This window comes from Acomys minous (assembly GCF_964271855.1).
Source record: "Acomys minous genome assembly, chromosome: 1".
NCBI lineage: Eukaryota > Metazoa > Chordata > Mammalia > Rodentia > Muridae > Acomys > Acomys minous.
Window position 1 is genome coordinate 21141553 of NC_140483.1, and position 21037 is coordinate 21162589.

Sequence of the window (21037 nt, forward strand, 5' to 3'; positions counted from 1 at the left end):
TTGGTAGGAATGAGGGTTAAAGGACCTGCTGAGTCCTTGGCGCCACTGCAAACGGTATCCACCTATGAGATCCTCAACCTGCACTCAACAGCCATAGACTTGTTATCCCAGTAGGAAACTTTCTACCTAGATTAGCTCATGATTGCAGGTCTGTTTTCTGTGAGAAGCCTCCTGTTTAAAAAAAAAAAAAACAACTTCCAAGGTAAATGGAGATACAGGAAGAGACTTCTTTCCTCTAGGATTGAGTAGGGTGTGACAGGACGGTGGCTTGCAGGCTGGGACAGCACCCCCGCGCGGTTCTCCTTGCCATTTAACATCAAGCCTGAGCAAAAACTTAACAGTGAAGTCACTCCTTGCCCAGGGCCCAAGGGGTGTGGTAGGGCTTGGGACCTGGGGTTCAGACCCAGCTTCTTCCTCCCTCCCTGTCATCTCCTGTTTAATAACCTAACATCTCTTCTTATTTCTTGGGGGGCGGGGGAGGAAATCAGAAGGGAGTGGGGCTTAGTGGAGGAAGCGGGCAGGTACTTTTTTTTCCTGCCCATTAGAGTGGAGAGCAAAGTTTAGGGGTATCAAGAAGACCTTGTACTTTTACAGGCTTCAATTAGTGGGGTCCTCACTTGAAACCCACCAGTGTTATCTTTCTATACATTCTGGCAGAATCCCCTGATGAGCTTGAACATTTTATATATATATACTTTTGCAATCTCTATTCCCCCAAAGTCTCACTCAGACCTATAGAATGTCAAGTTTCTGTCCTCTATGCCTTCAGGGTGTTCCCCTGCCTGTTAGCGGGGTGCCTCTTTATTGGCATCTCACCTGCTGTGCCTTTTGGTCAATTGCCAAAGTACCTTATGTTTTCGTTGCCAGGTCTACAAAATAAACTCAAACGCTGTGGAGACTTACACAGCACATGGAAAGAACCTAGAGCCTCGCGTGGCACACCAAGAATGCCGCCAACCTTCCGTGAGGGCCCCAGGAGTCCCCAGGGGTTGTACTTCCTAACTACTGACTCAAACTGAACTCTTTGTCCCGCCATGATGCCCAGCTTATGGCTTTACCACAGAGGTTAGTCTACTGCAAATGTTTGCCTGCCTCATTAACTAAAAAGAGCCCGCCCCCGCTCCACCCACCCACCACGAAGGCGTTATCTCAGTGACTTCTGTGTTTCCTCATGGCTTCTAGCCTAACAGCAAGTCTTTACTATCTGACCTTATTAAGCACTCAACAACCATTTTCTTTTTTTCTTTCTTTTTCTTTTATTTTATTCTTTCTTTCTTTTTTTTTTTTGGTTTTTTTTTTTTGTTGTTGTTTGTTTTGTTTGGTTTGGTTTAGTTTGTTTTTTTGAGACAGGGTTTCTCTGTGTAGCCTTGACTGTCCTGGACTCACTTTGTAGTCCAGGCTGGCCTCGAACTCACAGCGATCCGACTGCCTCTGCCTCCCGAGTGCTGGGATTAAAGGCGTGCGCCACCATGCCCGGCTAACAACCATTTTCTTGAATGATTGTTAAATGTGTCCCATTCAGAATCTTCTCTGTACGAGTCTGGGGACCTCCTCACCTTTCTTAGACACAAAGATAAGTAACAGAGAAACATTTTTCAGACTTTTATTGACCTGTTTAAAAAAAAAAAAACCTACACCCACACCATAAACACCATACACACACACACACACACACACACACACACACACACACACACACACACACACGTCCCTGTTCAACCCCCAGACTCAACTAAAGAGTCAGTACATCTATTCTATACCAAGCTCACGCAAGCCCACCATCAGGCCACCGTCAGGGTCTATGGCTGGGCACAAAGAGATAGGGGCGCCCCGAGCTTGGAGCCAAGGTCTTGGCCTTTCCTAGTCTCACACTAAGTGTGCTCATAGCAGAGTAGCCTGTTCGGGGTAGGAAACGGACTGCTGATGGACTGGCAGCCGGGCCCTGGTGGCATCCCTGCGGCGGCGAAAAGCTAGGAATTCCTCCCGAAGGGCAGCACAGCGGGCCTCGGGGCCGGGAGCGTGAGCTGAACTCAGGAGACAGCTCTCCTCTGGCGTCTTCACACCTTCCGAGGGAAGACAGGACAATGTGACTCACGGTGAAGGGCTTAGGCCTGAGGCTCCAAAGGACCCTTTGCACGCAGCGAGCCTAGGGAGCAAGAGACACTCCGGGGGCGGGGAGCCTGAGACTCAGGAATTGACTGGGAAGCAGAGAGGCCAGCTGAGAACGTGGAAGGGTGGGCGTGGGACGGTGCAGCCAGCTTGAAGGTTCACATACCTAACTCTGGCTCAAGTTCGGGACGCGACCGAGAACCGGCCGAGCCCAGGTGCCAGGTCTCTAGCAGTTCCATGTCCCCAGGGAATTCCGAGTCCCATTCATAGTTCTCGTCCACAGAAGTGTTCCTCCTGTTACAAAGGACAGACGGGAAGTGTGGGTGGAGGAGTAGAGGGACCTCAGCAGGACTCCCAAGAGAAGGTTCTTCTGGTCTCATTGTGGAAATGGAGCAAGGAAGGTGGGGGTGACAACGGCGGGTAGAAGGGACCTGGAAGGACAGGGCAGGATGGCAAATCAGGGCAAGAACGGGTAGTTACTACCTCTTTACCTTTTGCTGACTGTCACCACATGCTCCCTTCGGGGCCACCTCTCAGGGCCACTGGCCCAGCTGCTTGTGTCTCCGGGAGCTGGACTGAGGTAGCTTCCCCCTGCAGAGGGCGCTGTGGAGGGAGGGCGAAAGAAGGAAGCACTGCCCCGCCCACTGCTCTGGCTGGTGAGGCTGCCCCGAGGGGCAGCAGCGAGTAGCCCCGGCAACACCCGGTCCCTCAGCGTCCAGTCAGCCAAAGCTGTGTAAGGGGGCTCTGAGGAGGTCCCCACGCCCATCAGTGTCCCAGGAAGCACTGCCCTGAGGTTTGCAGGAGGTGAGTCAGGTGGTGGGAGGAAAGATGAGGTGGGGCGGGCCTGAGTTTCCATCAACTCTGGAGGTGGACCAGACGTGGGCGCCTCAAGAGGTGGCCAGTCTCCGTCCACATTCATCTCCCGGAAGAAGGGTAGGCTCAGGTACTGGAGCAGGGGCCCAGGACCTGGTAGGGGACTAGGCACGGCCGCAGGAGGAGGCCCCACAGGGCTGATGTCTGCAATGCAGAGGGGCCGTGGGACCCCACTGGGGCTGCTACTGCTGCAGTCAAAAGACTGGGCCGGGCGTTTAGCTGAGGTCCGAGGTTCTGCCCGATCCAAACATAACTTTTCTTGTGGGGGCGCTACAGTGGGTCCCATCACAAAGCGCCCATCAGGGCCCCTACAAATAGGCTCCAGTGGTAAGGGTCCCCGACCAAGTGGAGAATCCGGGTGAGGGCTAGGAGGTCGGGCAGGTTCCCCCCAGAGCAGACTCTGGCGTAGGCTGGGTGCTGGGGAGCCCTGGAGCTTCAGCTTGGTCACGCTGTCAGGGCTGCCTGAGCCAGGAGCAGAGCTGAGGAAAGACAGAAGATCAGGGTCTGGCCTTGCAAGGTTTGTTGCACAACAGACCAGAGCTAGGGAAAGAAAGCAAAGGGTAGGGCCAGGTAGTGTGGGTGGAAGATAAAGGAAGAAAGACTAGAAGACTAGTCCCCAAACTGGGGCCAACACGGCCCTATTCTCACTTCGCTTTAATTCCCAATCCCTTCCGCAGGTTACAACGTAGGAAGAAAAAAAAAAAGGTAAAGGGACTTACTGTGGGCTTGACTTCCTGCGTGGGGAGAAGATCAGAGGTGGATCTGTAAGGACAAGAGAGCAGCAGGTGATCCAGGTAAAGTTCCTCCAGGGGGATGTAACACTCGACCCCCCTTCCCATTAAACTGGGGAAAGGGTATGCCGGGCTGGGTACCAATTTGGGAGGATGCTGTACCAGGACCATGCAGAAGGAAGAGACTGTTCTCCCAGGAAGAAGCAGCTGGTGGATGGGCAGCTCTTCAGGTGGCCTAGTAGTAAGTACTTGGGACCCCAGTGGTGAGGGGGAGGGGGGAGGGCACTCTACCTTGGCGCAGCCGCTTTCTGTGCCGCCGGGCAGCCCTGCGCCGATTCATTAGGCAGGCAGCCAGGATGCTCACAAGGATGGCCACGCCCAGGAAGCAAACCCCACCCACGACACCAGCCAATACAGGCTGGGGCAGGAGACCTGGGAGCTGTGTGCGGGAGGGGTACACCTCCAGGCCTGGGCAGAGGGACAGGAAAGAGGGTCAGTGGGCTGACAGCCCTCATATACCCCTTCAGCAACTTTCCCCCTTCCCCTACTGAGTTCTCACCGGAAGTGGAGATGTTGGCTATGTTGCTGGGATCACTGACATAGCTGTCAGCAAAGGCCACGAGGCGAAACTCATAGAGGACGTCCTGGGGGATTAGAGGCGGAGGTGATGAGGAAGATCAGGGTCAGCACTGCCTACCACAGTCCCTTTAGTGAAGACTGCTTCTTGGGAGCTAAGAATGAGGTTAGGACGGCGGGTGAAAATGGCCAAATCAGGATGAGAAGACAGGATTAGGAAAGACAAGGAGGATGCTGGAGAGCCCCCTGGGAAGACCTTCCCTCTCTGAGCTGCCTCCTGCACACACCTTGATGAGGCCAGGCACCAGCAGCTGGCTCTCGGTGCCTGCCACGGCTTGGTCCAGTATCTCCCATCCTTGGGAGCCTTGCCTTCCCTCCAACACATAGCCATCCAGTCTCTTAGGCATGAGTTCTGGGGGATCCCAATGCAGAAGTACCCCCCGGGGTGTCCTCACTGCCACCAAACTTCTAGGAGGGGACAGGGGTGGTGACGACATCTCTGTTGGAGGAAGCGTAGGAGCAGCCGGTGTGGTAGGAAGCCCTGTGAATAGGACAGAGAGACAAGTGAGGGTTAGGAGTCTCATGGCCCTTCCCCAGCCCCGAGGACCCACGCCCTCTGCTGTAGCCTTTCTGGACCCCAAGGTGGTTGGCATCTCTGCCTCATCTCCACCCCAGCTTCTCCCTTACACCCCGCCCTTCCCCGTGCATCCCATATGCCCCGCCCTTCCCCATCTGTCACCTACACCCACCCCGCCCTTCCCCCATCCTTCTCTGTGCAGTACCTTCCGGTACAGACAGAGCAATCTCGCTGAAAGGCCCACTGCCCAGTTTGTTCTGAGCAAGGACACTGAACTGGTACTGAATGTGAGGCTGCAGCCCGGGCACCAGGAGGTGTGTAGCCCCCAGAGGCACAGCCAGAGATACCCAGTCGTGGTGAGCTCGGTCTGGACGCTTGGCCCTGGGAGAACATGGAGAAAAATCTCATCAACAAGGAAGGTCAGGATAGTGTAGGGTCCAGACAGCTGACCTCAACCACCAAAGTCTCAGGACCTCGGCCCTGAATGTTAGGAATCTAAGAAAAGATAAGGCAGCAAAGCTAGCACGTGGCTAGCCATAGAGGGAGAGAAGAAAAGACAGAGGGGCCAGGTAGATGCAGGGTGAAGTCAGGAACGGGTCACTCACAGTGGGGTATACCAGACACTGAATCTCTGCAGATAGCCACCATCAAAGCCAGGCTCCCAAGAGACATTGGCACCCTTGGGTAAAGGTACCACAGACACATTGGTGACGACATGGGGACTGGTGCCTGGGTAGGGGGAATGAAGGGAGGGATGACGTGAATCAGAGGTTCTGTCCTCTACCCATCCTCCTGGGGGATCCCATACCCACAAATCCCCCCCAAAACAATACCCCCCATGTCCTGTTTCACATGGCTCCCTCCCCCCACCCAGCCCACTCCCAGGCCACTAACCTAGCACATAGACATTGGTAGAAACGGCCACTTGGGCTACAGCATTGCTGGCACTGCACTCCCACCGTCCATGGGCCTCCTTGGTCAGGGGTCGAAGGACGAGGCTGCTGTTGCTGTCCATCTGGACCTGGCCCTGCAGCCCCCGGCCCACCTACAGAACCACTGGTCAGCCCTGAGGACACATGCAGCCACCCCTCACCAAGGGGGCCGGCCCACTCATCTCTCCGGGTAACTTGTTTCCATCCCATGTTGCCCCCTGATGGCCTGAACCTCGCACATCCTTTTCCTCCAGAAGCACAGCCAGGGGGACAGCGGGCATGGAGCCAGGTAGAGCTTGAGCCGGGATGCAGGAGCCTTACCTTGGCCCAAGAGACAACAGGAGGAGGGTCTCCCCAGGCGGAGCAGGGGATGAGTAGCTCCCGCCCTACTTCTTGGAAATACTCTTCCTTGGGCTGGTCTATAAAAGCCGGGGGAGCCTGCAGGCCAGATCTGTATTGGGAGGGGCCTCTTTCACAGCCTCTCTTCCACCTCTAAGCTTTGGTGTCCCCATTCCCAGGTCCCTGTCCCGTTGTCTTAGTCTCCTAGTTCTATATCTTTGCTCCCAGCAAGTAGGGCTGCTGGGTCAATGGTGGGCTAGGGCAAGACTCTTTGAAATAGATGGATCTCTATAGCCCATCAGCTCTGTCTCTGTGTCTCTTTGTCTCTCTGCCCCTCCCTCTCACCCAACTCCTGCTCTGTTTCCTGTGGAACTCCAGAAGGCAGAATGGCTGAGGTGAGACAGATCTCTCTCTCTCTCCGACCCCCCCCACCCCCCGCCTCTCTCTCTCTTGTGAATGTGAACGTGACTGATGTCCTACTGCCCAGTATCGTCTCTGTGTAGTCTGCCGTCTGTTGCTATGACCACCAGGAGAAACAGACTTAGGAGCCTAACCCCCCCACACACACCCTGTCTGCCTGACTCCACCCTGTTCACACGGCTCAGAACACATATTCAGCCACCTGGCCACACCACAGCAGGCTCGCTGCGAGCCTTACCTTGAGCAGCACTCGGGTCACAGGGGAGGGTCCAGCAGTACCAAGACTGTTGTAGGGGGTACAGGAGTATTCTCCCAAGGCATCCTCGTTCCCCAGGGCAATGGTGAGGGAGCCTTCTGGGCCCTGGGACCAGCCAGGGAACTAGACAGTAGAGGAAACGACAAGTAGAGAGAGAAATTCAACAGAGGCAAAGACGGGGGTGGAGAGAGGCACCTCAAGAGAGGAAGAGACACAGCAAACTCTGTTGGCAGGAGACCAACCTCTGGGTCCTGGACTGATTCTCTCTCTCTCTCTCTGGACTCTGGTTCTCCACTTGCCTTTCTCGAGGTAAGGGGCTTTTATCTACAAGTGTGAGGCTATGACAGCTCGGCTCCACAGCACCACTCAGAATAGTGTGAGTGGCATCCCTTGAGTTGAGCCACCTGGGGTTCCCTGCCTGCCCACCCAGCACCCTCATGCTAAATTCGGCATCTCCTACCCCCAAGCCACTTGTGTCAGAAAGTTCTCCTGGATGGGGTGTGGCCCCTCGCTCTCTGTACCTAAGTACTTGTCTGTCAGGCGGGTCTGAACATCAAAGCCCATCCCTTTTCAGGTCCCCTCACCAGGCCTGTCTCAGCCCCTAACTAACAGCTCGCGGCCATCCTCCTGATCCCACAGCACCACCGACAAAAATCACTGCCGCTGTTGCCTTAAGATTTTTCTAAACTTCCATTAGAATTTTTACCGAATGCTTCAATTGTAAAAAGCCCCCGGGGGACACGATGATGAAAAGACGCAACGCCTCAAGGAATTTACAGTCTCCTCAGACAAACAAAAGATCCCAATCAGCTTGGAATGAGGTCATCATATTAAAATCGCATACATTTTTTTTTCCCCTTTAGGGCCCAACCTGTCTTTCCAGCCCTTTGTATGCTACTCAAGTCCCTGCAGGTGCTCACGTCAGTTCCCACCTCACCGCCCCATTCAGACTTTCATCAACACACTGCTCTACGCCCTGGCCTGAGAAGTGGTTTCTGCATAAAATGACTGCCACCTCGTCCGGGCTTATCACTTCACCTAAAAACAAAAGCCTTGCTCCATCTCTGGCCAGCTGAGTCTCTGTTGACTGTTCTGCCCTCAAGGCAACCGTCTGACTTCTCCGGGACACCGCCACAGCCACACACTACCTTACATGGCATCTGGTCAGAAGCATGCTACGCAAACACAGTGCTGCTGAATTCAACTCAAGCTACCGGCTGCCGCTGGCCCTCTTGACCGGAATAGCACCTAACCAAGAGTTTCTTTTCCCCTGTCCCACGCCTGTACCTTGTCCAGGTGCAAGGCCTGCCCATCTTTGGTCCAGGTGACAAAGAGTAGTGGGGGATTAGCACGAACTGGACACCGGATCACCCCCCGCATGCCAATGGGCAGGGGTGTCTCGGGAGGCATGACTGTCACCCGTGCTGGGTCTGGAAGAATGCAGACAAGTTGAAGGACGCCGTCTTACATGCGGTCTCCGTGGGAAGGAGCAGGCTGTGGAAGGGGTGGGGCATGGGGGCGGGGCTCAGACTCACAGAGCACCGTAAGATAGGCAGAAGCTGAAGGTGGATGCAGAAAGCCATTGCTGGGGACACAGGTGTAGTGGCCAGCGTCGTCAGGCTGAGCGGCCTGGAGCCAGAGGCTTCCATCTACCAGGATCCGCACTCGAGACTGTAGGCGGCTGCAATGTGGCGTGCGTGAGGAGGAACCCCGTGGAGACTGACTACTCATCCCGTCCCCCACCTCCACTACCCAAGACGTAGGTTACCCCTACCTAATGTGGAAGACATTGATACCATCCTGGAACCAGCTGTAGGTGAGGTTAGTGGGGTAGGCCTCAGCCCGGCAGGCCAGGGAAACATCCTGGGAGGCGTTGACGGTGCTGTTGATGGGGGGCACCACGATGACAGGAGGTCCTGCGGGAATTACAAAGATGCCCTCAGCCCATGGCCTTCCCAACACCCTCAGGGCCCTTCTCTACCTCTTCTTGGTTCTGCCCTTTGTAACACAGGATGAGTTGCTATGCGACCCTGAGACCCTGAAACGGAGTCCTATTCCAGATGCTGCTCCCTTTTCCAAGTGTTGCTTGTTTCATGAGGAATGACAGTTAACCCCATTTACCCTGTTTCTCTCTGCTTAGAAACCGTATGTGGAGAGGTTTTTTACTTTTTTTTTTTTTAGGTTTATTTATTATTTATACAGCATTCTGCTCCCTTATATGCCTGCAGGCCAGAAGAGGGCACCAGATCTCATTATAGATGGTTGTGAGCCACCATGTGGTTGCTGGGAATTGAACTCAGGACCTCAGGAAGAGCAAACAGTGCTCTTAACCACACTGAGCCATTCCTCCAGCCCTGACTGTTTACTTTTTATGACATCCATGTCACATCCCACATCTCCCACATAGGTACCCATACCTTACCAAAGATGCTGTGGCAATGCCTTGGCCTGCATTCTCTTGTCTCCTCAACACTAATGGCCATCACAGAAAACTTTCATCCCAGGGCCTCCCCACAACCCCCCACCCCCGCCCCTGCCATCACCACCTATTTTTCCATCTGCCAGCTTCTTCTGGCCAGGCTGGGCAGCTGGCTGTCCTCATACCAGGCTGCTCCCTGTTCTCCAGTGAACTCCAGGCCTGGAATACCATTTCCTAGGGCCTAAGCCAGCCACACAGCTTCTGGAAACCTGTCTCTAGCTACCATACCTTCACTGCCTTCTTCATCCCTGGGACCCCACTGCACAGCCAGCCGGTCAGTAACAAGTGAGAAAAAGCGTGGGCGCAGGCCCACAGAGCACCTGCCTCAGGCTACACTGAGTGCCTAGCACTCTGCTTGCTCCTTTCTGAGCCCTCATAAGAACCAGCGTGTGAGGACTGGAGAGATGGCTCAGAAGGTTAAGAGCACTTGGCTGCGCTTCCAAAGGTCCTAAGTTCAATTCCCGGCAACCACATGGTAGCTCACAACCGTCTATAATGGGATCTGATGCCCTCTTCCGGCATGTAGCTGTACATGCAGGCAGAGCACTGTATGCATAATAACAAATAAATCAATCTTTAAAAAAAGAAAAAAAGAACCAGAGCTCTAAGAATTATCTTTTGGCTTTGGCAGACGAGGAAGTGAAGGTTGAGAGGCAGATACACTTCCTGGGGGGCCTTCCTGATGTCGGGGGTCTCTATATTAAGTATTACCCAGCACCACTCTTCTCGAGTATTAAGGAGAATGATGCTCCAGTGGATCACAAATTAATCTGTTTCCTCCGCCAGGAAACCAGCTGCTATGAAGGCAGGTTCCTGCCTCACACGCCTCATTTGCTTTTCCTTCCGAAAGGAAGAGCTGAGCACACATCACTACATGCCACATCCTGTGCTTGTCAAAGTCCTGTGAGAGGTACATACGAGCCTCTTGTTTTTAAGATGACAGAACCTGGACTCGGTCAGTACCGTGATTCATGGCGTAACGCTAGCACCCATGTCCTTTCCACTGTAATGTACTGCTGGGCACTAAACTGCCCGTTTCTTTATCCTTTCTCTCACCTTACAGGTATGAGCCTCCTCCCGTCTTCCCCTGTGTTTCCCCAACACAGGTCATGCCTTCTAATAGAGGTGGCCCAGGCCCTCAGCCCTCCCACCAAAGAGCACCTAGCACCAGCAGCTGGGTGGCATGGGTGACGCTGCCCTCAGTGCTGGAGGCTTGGCAAGTGTAGTCTCCAGCGCTGCCTCGCTCCACCCGACGGATCCGCAGTGTTCCGTTCTGCACCTAGACAAACAAGGAAGGAGTCTTTAAGGAAAGGCCCTTCCTGTTTGGTCAGCCTCAGACCCTGCACTTCCAGAGCTGGCCAGCAGAGGGAGGCAGCACCCCAGGCTCAGGGACGTCAATGGAAAACTCCTCCCCCCGATCCACCTCCTGGCTTATCTTCTGCCCGCCTGTCTTGCCCTCCCAGTCCAGCCGACCCCACTCACTTGCACCTGACCCTGGCCCTTGCCAAGGTCCTGTCCTCGGAATTTCCAAGTCACATAAGGCTGGGGGCTGCCACGGGCCACACAGCGCAAGGTAACAGCCTCCAGTTCCTTCACTTCCAGTACTGACGGAGGCGTCTCCTGGAACTGAGGCGGGGCTGTGAGGGAAAGAGGCATCAGGCGCTGCCCAAAAGGCTGTCAGCCCCACAAAGAAGAGGTGTTCAAAAACCAGGGAGACCTTCCTCTCAGAGCTGCAGCCTGCCCGTGGGAATACTAACCCAGAGCCACCTGTCTGCTGTACCGGGGGACACGGTGTTGTACCCAACACTGGCACAAGCTGAACACAGAGCGAAGTGCCCAGGGAAGTCTGGGAACCAGGAGATGTGGGTCTTAGACTCATCTCTGCTGTTCATCAGTGACACAAGCTGCCTCTCTACCTGACTGACTGTCTCAGTCTCTCCTATAAAATGGAATGATTACGACTGCCTCCCTCTTAGTGGTAAGGAAGAAAACAAGGTCCTGGATAAAAAGTGCTATCTGCACACTGGGCGTGGAGGCACACACCTTTAATCCCAATACTCGAGAGGCAGAGGCAGGCGGATTGCTTTGAGCTCAAGGCCAGCCTGGTCTACAAAGTGAGTCCAGGACAGCCAAGGCTGTCTCAAGGTGGGGGCGGGGAAGAGAGGCTGCATCATTCAGGATTCAATATACCTTAACCTTGGCCAATGAGTGGAAGTTCCTGACTCAGAGCCTACAGGCTGATTGGATTTTATCTGAAGAACTGAAGGGGCCAGGAGAGGTTAGAGGCAAGCAGTAAATGATTGGACACAGTGAGCAAATGCCAGGATCGGTAAGGTATGTGCAGTGCACAGAACTCGCTCTCTCCCCTTCATTCCCAGGGTCTCCCCCATCACCATCCGCCCCCCCCTTCACCACCTGCTCCCCAGCTTCATACAATTGACTGTCAGGTGCACCCAGGAGCCGTTGGCAAAATCCTGTTCAGGGCTGTGTTGGTCCAGGAAGAGCACACGGCACTCGTACCAACCCTGGTCTTCTATCCGGAGCCCCTCAATCTGAAGAGATGCTCCCGTCTGCAGTCGGACTCGTCCTGTGAGGAGGCAAAGTCTTGAATCAAGGGTGCTGAAGGAAGGGACTGTGCAAGAACCCCACCCCCACCCCTCTCCCGAGTCCTGGTCACACTAGCCATTCCCAGAGGTTGAGAATAGCCTAGGCCTGTTGTGCAAGAGCGGGGGGGGGGGGGGGGTAGGGGGGGGGGTAGGGGGGTCTCCCGAGGAACAGATGGGCTTGAGATCAGTGAGGACACACTGCTATGTTCAATCCTTCTGACTGCTCCTGCTTTGCAATAGCTGAGACCCAGACCAGACCAGAAAAACTCAAGGTGTGGCGAGTGGATAAATGTTTGCTGGAATACACTGCGCTTCACAGACTGTTAGAGGAAGGGGGCGGGGACGCGGGGGGGGGGGGGAGCCAGCATCTGGCATTTGCTCTCCTACAACATGCGCCATCCCTGAGCTCCTTTCTAAGACCAAGTTACAAGTTCTCTGGGGGTACTCCTGCTTTTAGAGGACCCTGTCCCTGGAATCTCCAGCAGTGTTTGGGGCCCTCCCAGGAATCCAGTCCTCGCCTACCAAAGCCTGTAATCCCCCAGAGCTATTATCAGCGGCCTAAGCGCCTTAGAGCAGCCAGAGTCCAGCCCAGCCAGCAGCAGTGTCAGCAACCCCTCGCCAACCCATCCCATCCCATCCACTCTTACCCTCCAGCTGGCTGACCACACGCACCCCCCCACACACAAACACACAATGCCACACACCACAGCACACCACCAGGCTGCCTGAGATACCCACCCAACCCCTCAGCCTCCATCTCTGAGTGAACCCTGCACCCCGACAGCATTAAAAGTCCCTAGCAGTGCAGTCTACGTGAGAAAGGCACATGCTTGGCAGCCGGAAGTTACCCAGGCACAAATCCAGCTCAGCTGTATGCTCCTTTGGGCAAGCTACCCAACCTGTCAAATTCAGCTTCCTCATCAGTAAACATGAGAAAGGGGGAAAGTGGGATGCGTTAGACGGCAAGACACAAGGCAGGAGAAATGCAGAGCACCTGGCGTCACTGGACACTCACATAAAGGCTGTTAGACAAGATGAAGATTTGAAGTCAGAAGCCTACACTCAATCTTGGCCTCGTCCCTCATCTGATAACATCACCCCTGTTTCCTCCCCCATGGCAACGAACTGCACCACCATGTACAATGTAGCCCTATGTGGAGCCTGGCACAACCCAGATTTCTCTATCACTCTCTGCCGTATACTTACTCATTACATTTGTTTTGTTTTGTTTTGTTGTTTTTCAAGACAGGATCTCTCTGTGTAGCCTTGGCTGTCCTGGACTCGCTCTGTAGACCAGGCTGGCCTTGAACTCACAGCGATCAGCCTGCCTCTGCCTCCCGAGTGCTGGGATTAAAGATGTGTGCCGCCACCACCCAGTTTCATTACATCTTTCAAAATCCTACCTCCTAAGCATTAGCGTTTCCCTCCCCACCACCTTCCACCTGGAAGCCCACGGTGACACTCCCCTGGGCGCTCTGTGCCCCCTACACTTAGAAGTTGACCATCCTCACTTTGACCTTTGGTGTGAACAAATGGAATTTCCTAAAGCTCACAGGCTTGGCAGATGTAGCTCCGGGATGGCGCGCTGAGTGCCCTGCCTACCCTAGCCGTCCCCCCCCCCCCCCCGCCCCCGCCCCTGCCCCATCCTAGCAATCCTGAAGCCGCTGCGGTACTGCCCCACCCACTCTATTCCAAGATGCTTCCACTCTACTTCAAGGTTGGCCTATCTGAAATAGAAACTCTGCCTGCACACCCCTTGATGCCACTAGAAAGATGAGAGCCCTGGCATCTTGGGGAGCTGGAGATCTCAGTGGGCCTTTTTTCTTCTAACAGCTGGTCCCTGGGTGTGGGGATTCTTTAGAATGGGTGGACCTGCTTATAGGTCTAGGTGTATAGTCCCCACCCAGGAGATAAAAATGGGCCAAGCAGGTAAATATTTAACCAAATACCCTTCCTCAACCCTGCAGGATCCCTCAGTCACCTTAATCTGCCAGGGCCACGGAGCCCAGCAGGACCCCAGACTGCAACCTCCTTCACGCTCCGCATGATGGGATTTTTTTTTTCATGGTGGTGATCTCTGAGCTCCAGAGGAAAGGAAGGAAGACTGAGCACCAAGTATGAGCCATGTAATATTTGACACTGTTGCCATATTTAACCCTCCCCCAAAATCCATTCTCGATGAGGGAACTAGTGTTAAGCTTCTTTCCGAAATTGCATAGCTCTCAGGAGATCAAGGCAGGTCTCCCAAGTCAGCACACTTCCTGCTGGACACTGCCGTTATAATCGAGCGGTGCTCAGGGCACTGAGCATAAGCTCTGATCTCACTTAAGAAGTGTGACGGGCTAATGGCTAACAGTCCTGATGTCCGCTACCCAGGATACCAGGGCAGCCAGTGGCATAGACTAACTTCCCTAGGAGGTCCAGGGATGCTGTGGTGTTCTAGAGCAAGGCAGCAGAATGGCTGTCCTATGAATTCTTGTGACTTAGGCCTACCTCCTATAGGCCTGCCCTTCCCCCTGCAGGACCAAACCTAAAGGACATCAGATCCGCCTACAAGCAGAGTCTGCAAAGGAAAGAGTCTGCTTCCTTGGGCTCTAAAATGGCAAACAAAACAAAAAACCCCACACTAAGTTTAACCATGAGCAAGGACAAGTGTACACTCCCACACGAGTTCAGAGCACGCCAGTGACTGTGCCCACGTACTGCACTATGAAGCCAGAGGCACAAGGAGGCATGCTGGGAAGATGGAGCGAGGCAGACAGCTTGGAGGGATCAAAGGCTGAAAGGGGAGATGACTAGAGGGAGCACGGAGTGTTCTATCTAGGTGGACAGTCAGAACTGATTGACCAAGCTACTTAGCACAGGCATAAAACACAAGTCCTGTCTGGTCTGCCAGGCATTCTTGAGACTCCCAAGAAACACAGCATAAAATCAAGGGCCAAGAGCTAGTTGCACAGGTTCAGAGACAATCTAACACCCACCCCAGGAATCCTAAACCCAGACTGCCTTCCCCCAATTCCTGGTCAGTGACACACCACCCAGGCGCTAGGATATATATATACATATACATATACATATACATATGTGTGTGTGTGTGTGTGTGTGTGTGTGTGTGTGTGTGTGTGTGTGTTTTGAGACAGGGTTTCTCTGTGTAGCATGGCTATCCTGGACTCACTTTGTAGACCAGGCTGGCCTTGAACTCACAGCCATCTGCCTGCCTCTGCCTCCCAAGTGCTGGGATTACAGGTGTGCGCCACCACAGCTGGCTTACTTTAAATATTCTAAGTAGTTAACCATCTATTAGTCCTAGGCCATTTTATATTGCCTTTCAGTACTTCTGTACTAGTTTACACACCTAGCTCCTCGACTACACAGAACCCTCCAAACCCAGCTTCCCTTTCAGAGTGCTTCCCAAAGCTACCCTCAGGATTCCCCACGTACATATCCTAGGCCACCAGCCTCATGCAGTCCCAGGCCATCTCCCCTCCACTTGCCCACAGGGTTTATGACAGAACAGCATTGTCCTCGGCAACCTCCACCTCCTGTTGCTTAGCAACAGCAATTGTGAGTCCCCCTGCACAAAGGCTGAGGGGGCCCCCCTTCTGAACTGTAGAGCAATAAAGGGTTAATGGGCTCAGAGGCCTCCCTCTGAGGGTCTTCATCAGAGCAGGGCCCTTGTGGCTGGTCAGGAGCTCCAGGCCACTCAGGGACAAGAGTGAGAACAAAGGGTTGGGGTAGGGGGTGGGGGAGGGAGGACAGGACGCAAAGGCTTGCAACCTTACATACAGGCTGGAGAAAATCCACAAGTAGACCCGAAAGCTAGCATCTCCTGGTTCCTCAGCCCAGGGACCAAAGGCAGAGTTTCACGTCTCCCAGGTGGAATCCCAAGGAAAGCCCTTTCAACCTCATCTCCACTGCCCCTGCCTTGCCTCAACCCTGTGGCCAGAGGGCCTCCCCAACCCCAGGCCCAGACAGGCCCAAACAGGAAGCCCGGCATAGCTGCTGCTATTTCTCTCTACGTGTGCTAATTGGGGCCTACTATCATCAAGTCCCCAGGGCTTGTATATTGTATAGACACACACACACACACACACACACACACACACACACTCCCAGCTAGGCTGTTTGCCAACAACCGGCCCCAGTTTGAAAATAAACTCTCCTGCAGGCACCTACCAGCGCCTCCTCCCCCTCTCAGCCCCAGCCAGCCAGTGGCAAGAGCCCAGCCAATCCCAGGATTTCCCTCGGGATTCAAACCGAAGGCAGAAAAGGTATCCTATCAACACCTTCCCAGGTGGCCTTTTCTGGGTCTCACTTCTGAAAAGGAAGCACCAAGGCTCGCTCTTCCCCAGCAGCCCAGGTCCATCCTTAGGATCTCCTACAGGTCCTCTGAGACCTTGTAGTAAACCACCCCCCTTAAGGCTCCACCCCGGATGAGGAACAAGCTGGGGTGTAGTAGAAGACTCCAGAGAGGCATCTACAGTACACCTCTGCGGAAGCCTTCGGAAGCAGAGAGACCCAGCCAAGCCCATCTATGATAGCCCTTTGGGGAACTGATCTTGAACCTCACCAGCAACCCCAGTCTGTGTACACGCTCTTTGCTACCCAGAGTCAGACTGTGTTCTTCATACCCAAAAGGCCCGCACGTCCCTACCCACTTTGCTGTCCCTTCAGCCCACTCCTTAAAAGCCTGGAACCACCAAACTGGCATTCCGGACAGCAGAGAAAGTGCAGACACAGAGCGGAGTAGAGTAGATGCAGAGACCAGCGGAGGGCTAAGGGTGGAAACTACAGAGGATCAAGATGGAGTCTGGAAGGTTGCACAGGATAAAGCCTGAACAATCAGCAAGTCGGGATGGAGACTTGGAATACGGCTGCGGGACGCCCCCTCCATGCAACACGCCACACACAGCTCAAAGGGCACAAGCTCTGATGTGCGCATGCGTCACGTACAAACATAGGCATCTTCTCCAACTGGCGCTACTGGGGAGCAGGACCATGCTTGCTAAGCAGTTAGCGGAGATGAGACTGGAACGGCCCACCTTCGTTGGTGATGCTTCCCCGCCCCCCACCCCCTCTCGGCTATGGGACAACTCTTACCCACGTAATCAGGGTCAACTCGGGGAGAGTAGAGGCCGAACTGGATGAAGATGGGAAGCAGGAATCCAAAGCGCAGCCACTCGATGACATGCAGAGGGGGGCGGCCAGCTGGAGGCAGCAAGTCACAGCCCAGCACTGCACTCTCCCCAGCCCGGCCCACCACAGAGACCACCTCAGGCTTCCTCCGACCTACGAGGGTGGGCGGCGTGAGGGAACAAGCAAGGGATCAAAATGACGTACGGGAGGGGAGGCTCTATCAACTTCTCTCTTGTTTCCTTAAGATTTTGCATGACTGGTGGTACACGCCCCCCCAAAACCTCTCCAAACCAGTCCTAGCCTTCTCCTACTCTCACATTCTCACAGATAAGCCCCTTAGCGAACAGTCACACCCCAGGGTAACACAGAGCTGTTGGTGCCCTGGGCTCTGGCTCACCGGCAGCCCCCTGGCTGATGATCAGGCTGAGGATGGTCAGACGGAGACACCAAATCATAGCCCAGCTGGCCTGCTCACCCGGCCCCTCCTATCCACAGGAGCCCAGACGGAGGGGCCGGAGGGATGTCCACTGCCCAGCAATCCCAGACAGCATTGGTCGTTCTGATCCGCCTCGGGCAGTCAGTTTCAGTTTCCACTCTTCCAGTTAGTGCCTAGCTCACAGAAACACCTGAGGGAGCTGTTCCAGTCTGGAGAGCCACCAGATCTAAATGCAAAATACAGAGTCGGTCAGCAGAGGAGTCCAGAAAAAAAGCCCTGTTAGAGCAAGGCACAGGGAAGGGGAAAAAAAGAGAGGGGGGCGGGGGGATGAGGGCATAGAGGAGAGGAAGGGATCTGCACCCAGATTCAACTCTGGGGCCTCATTCCTCCCAGACTCTACTAGGACAACACTCCTAACTCCCAAGCTAGAGATCTGGAAGACCCGACATAAAGCAGGGACTTGAACACTAGAGAACACCAGAGTGCCGTCTAGTTGAGACTACAGAGGTAAGGAAACAGATCTTAGAAAAAGCAAGGGAATTCTGGGAGGCCTGGCAAGTGATCCAGTGTTCTTAGCAAAGTGAGCTAAGAGAACCAGGGGGTTCTCACACAAGAGGAAAAGGGCTTAACAGGGAAGAGCTGGAGATGAAGAGCATCATGGACCAGTGACCTCACTCCTTCCCTTTCTCCTGATGCCAACAAGGCAACAGAGACCATGACAAAAACCATTATCACACACATGCACTGGAACACACCACACCACACACACACACACACACACACACACACACACACACTTGGCAGTGAGTGAGTCAGAGACTTGGGAAAGGAGGGGCTTGCCTTCCCCACCTGCTGGATGGGGTTGGGGGGGCGGCATTGGGAGAGGGAAGGCAGCATCCTCCAGGTCTGGGCAGATCCCGGGCTGGCAGCTGTTAACTACTTTCTTCATGATGCTGCCAGAGCACCCCTCCCTCTGTCAGACACCCCAACTTTGTGCCTCACCCTAATTATTCCCACATTCTCATCTCTAGAATCCCGAGGGTGCCAGGATTTGCTAGGCCCTCCCTTCCCTAACCCTGAAGGCATGATCAGAGAGAAAAGGAAAAAGCTTTTTGAGTCCGTGGGATACACGAAATGAATCCTGGGGTGTGGAAGGCAGGTACTCCTAACAGTACCACCCCCTCAGAGTCTAAGGTAGTCACAAAGGACCAAAGGGCCCTGACCTGGGCCTGGCAAGCCCAAGTGGACTCTGCTCTGGGGCCTCCACCCTCTCTTTGGCCTCACACAGTTCAGCCCTGTAAAATACCCTCCACAGGGCAGCCTCCTCCCTGGCTCTCTGTAATACCCCTGTGTGCCTGACTCCTGGTAATACCCTTGCCTCCTGCTATACCCAGCCAGCTCTCCTGGACAGAGTTCCCTGGAAAACCTTCAAATTGTACCATAGAGGAGCCATTCTCTTCTGGCTCTGCCAAGGATCTCTCTCGGTGGTCGTACTAAGAATGCCTGGTGACCACGGCATCCCCAGAATCTACTCCACTTTTCCTGGAACCTTTCCACCTCCTCCTGCCCATCCATGCTCCATCCTTTCGGTCTTCCCATCCAGCACGCCTTTCTTCCAGGACTCCCATCCCAGCCATACACTTTTCACAGTGTCTGCAAAATTCCAGCTTCTCACACCTGATCTCCAATTGCGTCAGGATCTCTCTTCAAAACACTCCTGGCTGGCCTCCTCCAAAATTCCCACTTACCCTTACCCTCTTCCCGCCCGCAACCCCCCCCCCCCATCCTCCCGGGCTCAGCCCACAATACACTTCTGATATAATCTACCACAACAATTCTCTTTTCCCTCGCATTCTCTGGCTTCGGGAACGCCTTTCTTCTGGAAACCCCCAAGAACGCCCCTACATTACCTCTAACACTCTTCCAGATCTCAGGGAACCCCCACTCACCTATTAGTAATTCCACTACGCTTCCAGAACTACCCTAGTTCTGCTCTACACCCCCCCGCCCAGATAAATTCACTTCTCTCTAGAGCTCTCCCGCTTCCCCTTGTCCCCCACAACTCCACAGTGTTCCCCTTGCCCCCTCCGGCACCCCATTTCTAGGTCCCAGGACGCCCCCACCCTCACCTGCTCTGCACGGCACAGCTCTGCTCTCCGAGCCACACAATAGGGGGCGGACCCGCCTCCCCGCCTCAGATGCCCCGAGCGCCTCCCGTCGCCCTGGAGACCGCCAATCCCCCCCTCCCGCGGCGGCCAATTGCAGCCAACAGAGGCCAGGCAAGGCGGGCAGGACCCCCGAGCCGCCTGGGAGTTGTAGTTTAGACAGAGAAGGACGCGGTTGCACGTGGGCTCTGGTCGCCCTCTCGTGGATCTCTGTACAACTAAGCGTGGGAAGACTGATCGCTGCTTCCCGCCTCAAGTCAGATGGGCTACTAGGTCAGACAGACCAATGCACCGAGGACCGCGGGAGCCTACTCCCTTTGCAAGCTGCTAGCATGCGCTACTCCTTTATAACTTACCTGTGGCCTTCACCCCTTTCCGAACAAGCGCACAACAAAAGATGCATCGAAGGTGGAAATCTGAGCCAGAGGCAAGAGCGCTTCGAAGAGAGCAGGACTCCCCGCCCCACTCCCTGGGGATCCACCCAAGTCCTGGGCCCATCTGATCTTCTCTCCTATCTTCATCCCCACCCCCACCCATTTCCTCTCGCTGGACTGGAAATACCTGTCTGTATTGGCGAGCTCCCAGCTTTTGCTCAGGCTCCTCCCTTGTGTGTAGCTTGCTAAAGGCTGCGCTCCTAGTTTGGGGCGCCCGAAGCTTCTCGCACCAACGACCTAGAGAATTAAGCCCAGGGGGAAGAAATGACATGGGCACCCTGACAACGGAGACTGAAAGAGAAAGAACAAATATCTGGTCCTTCACTGAACCCCTTGCTGGGTGCCAGACCCTGGGGAAGAGGCATGCGCGAAGTGAGTGCAAGTTCCTTTTTGATTGGTGAGAAAAAGCAGCCGGGTCAGATGGAAGAACTTGCCCAAGAGTTCCCACGTAGGCACATTCAGGTGCTGCATTCAGATCCAGCCGAAATCACGGAACTGCCTGTTAGAAGCCAGATGCTCCCCCAACCCTCCTCAGCGCCACCTTATCACCCCTTGGATATTTCACCCACAGGCAGAAAAACACTTGCCCTGAGAAACTTGTACTCGGCTTGGCTCTGCGGTAGGGGGTGTAGGCTTGCTATTCGTTTTCCACCCCAGGCCCAAGCAGCATTGTTTGTCCCGGTATATCCCAGTGAGTTCCCTCAGAAGCCCTCCATGAAAGCAACACAGTGCCCTTGCCGCTGTCAGAGTGGAGTAAAAGCTCCAACTGAAGAAATGAGATCGTGGTCGGGAAGGGGACGGAGGAGAGATTCTAAGCACATTAAAGTCACTGTCACACCACCCCCTTGTAGTGGTCATCAGATCCTATTGCTGTGGTTGGCCTTCCATCTTCGGGAGGGCTGGAGCACAATCCACGGTCTGAGGGTTTCCATCGCTGTGAAGAGACCCGCAGCAACTCTTCTTATAAA

At 54.5% G+C, this 21037-nt stretch overlaps 1 protein-coding gene across 5 annotated transcripts; it reads right to left on the minus strand.

Moving 5' to 3' along the window:
• Positions 1-112: 112 nt before the first annotated feature.
• Positions 113-20117, minus strand: IGSF9 (immunoglobulin superfamily member 9). Of its 5 annotated transcripts, none has more exons than XR_014782156.1 (22): positions 19992-20117; positions 17432-17696; positions 16999-17187; positions 11727-11879; positions 10775-10929; positions 10454-10571; positions 8588-8729; positions 8349-8494; positions 8101-8243; positions 6796-6936; positions 6120-6236; positions 5761-5911; positions 5472-5595; positions 5072-5247; positions 4577-4830; positions 4273-4357; positions 4005-4181; positions 3702-3744; positions 2601-3461; positions 2276-2403; positions 1666-2063; positions 113-194 (listed from the first exon to the last, which is right to left on the minus strand). XR_014782156.1 is itself a non-coding variant. In XM_084796976.1 (21 exons), the coding sequence occupies exons 2-21, from the start codon at positions 17487-17489 to the stop codon at positions 1882-1884; spliced, it is 3543 nt and encodes a 1180-aa protein (XP_084653102.1). In that variant the 5' UTR covers positions 17490-17696; positions 19992-20117; the 3' UTR covers positions 1590-1881. The 5 variants fall into 5 exon arrangements, 1 of the variants encoding a protein (XP_084653102.1); XR_014782158.1 differs by lacking the exon at positions 113-194 and adding an exon at positions 1590-1631 and having other exon boundaries at positions 1662-2063; XR_014782159.1 differs by lacking the exons at positions 113-194; positions 19992-20117 and adding exons at positions 1590-1631; positions 19600-19730 and having other exon boundaries at positions 1662-2063.
• Positions 20118-21037: the final 920 nt, after the last annotated feature.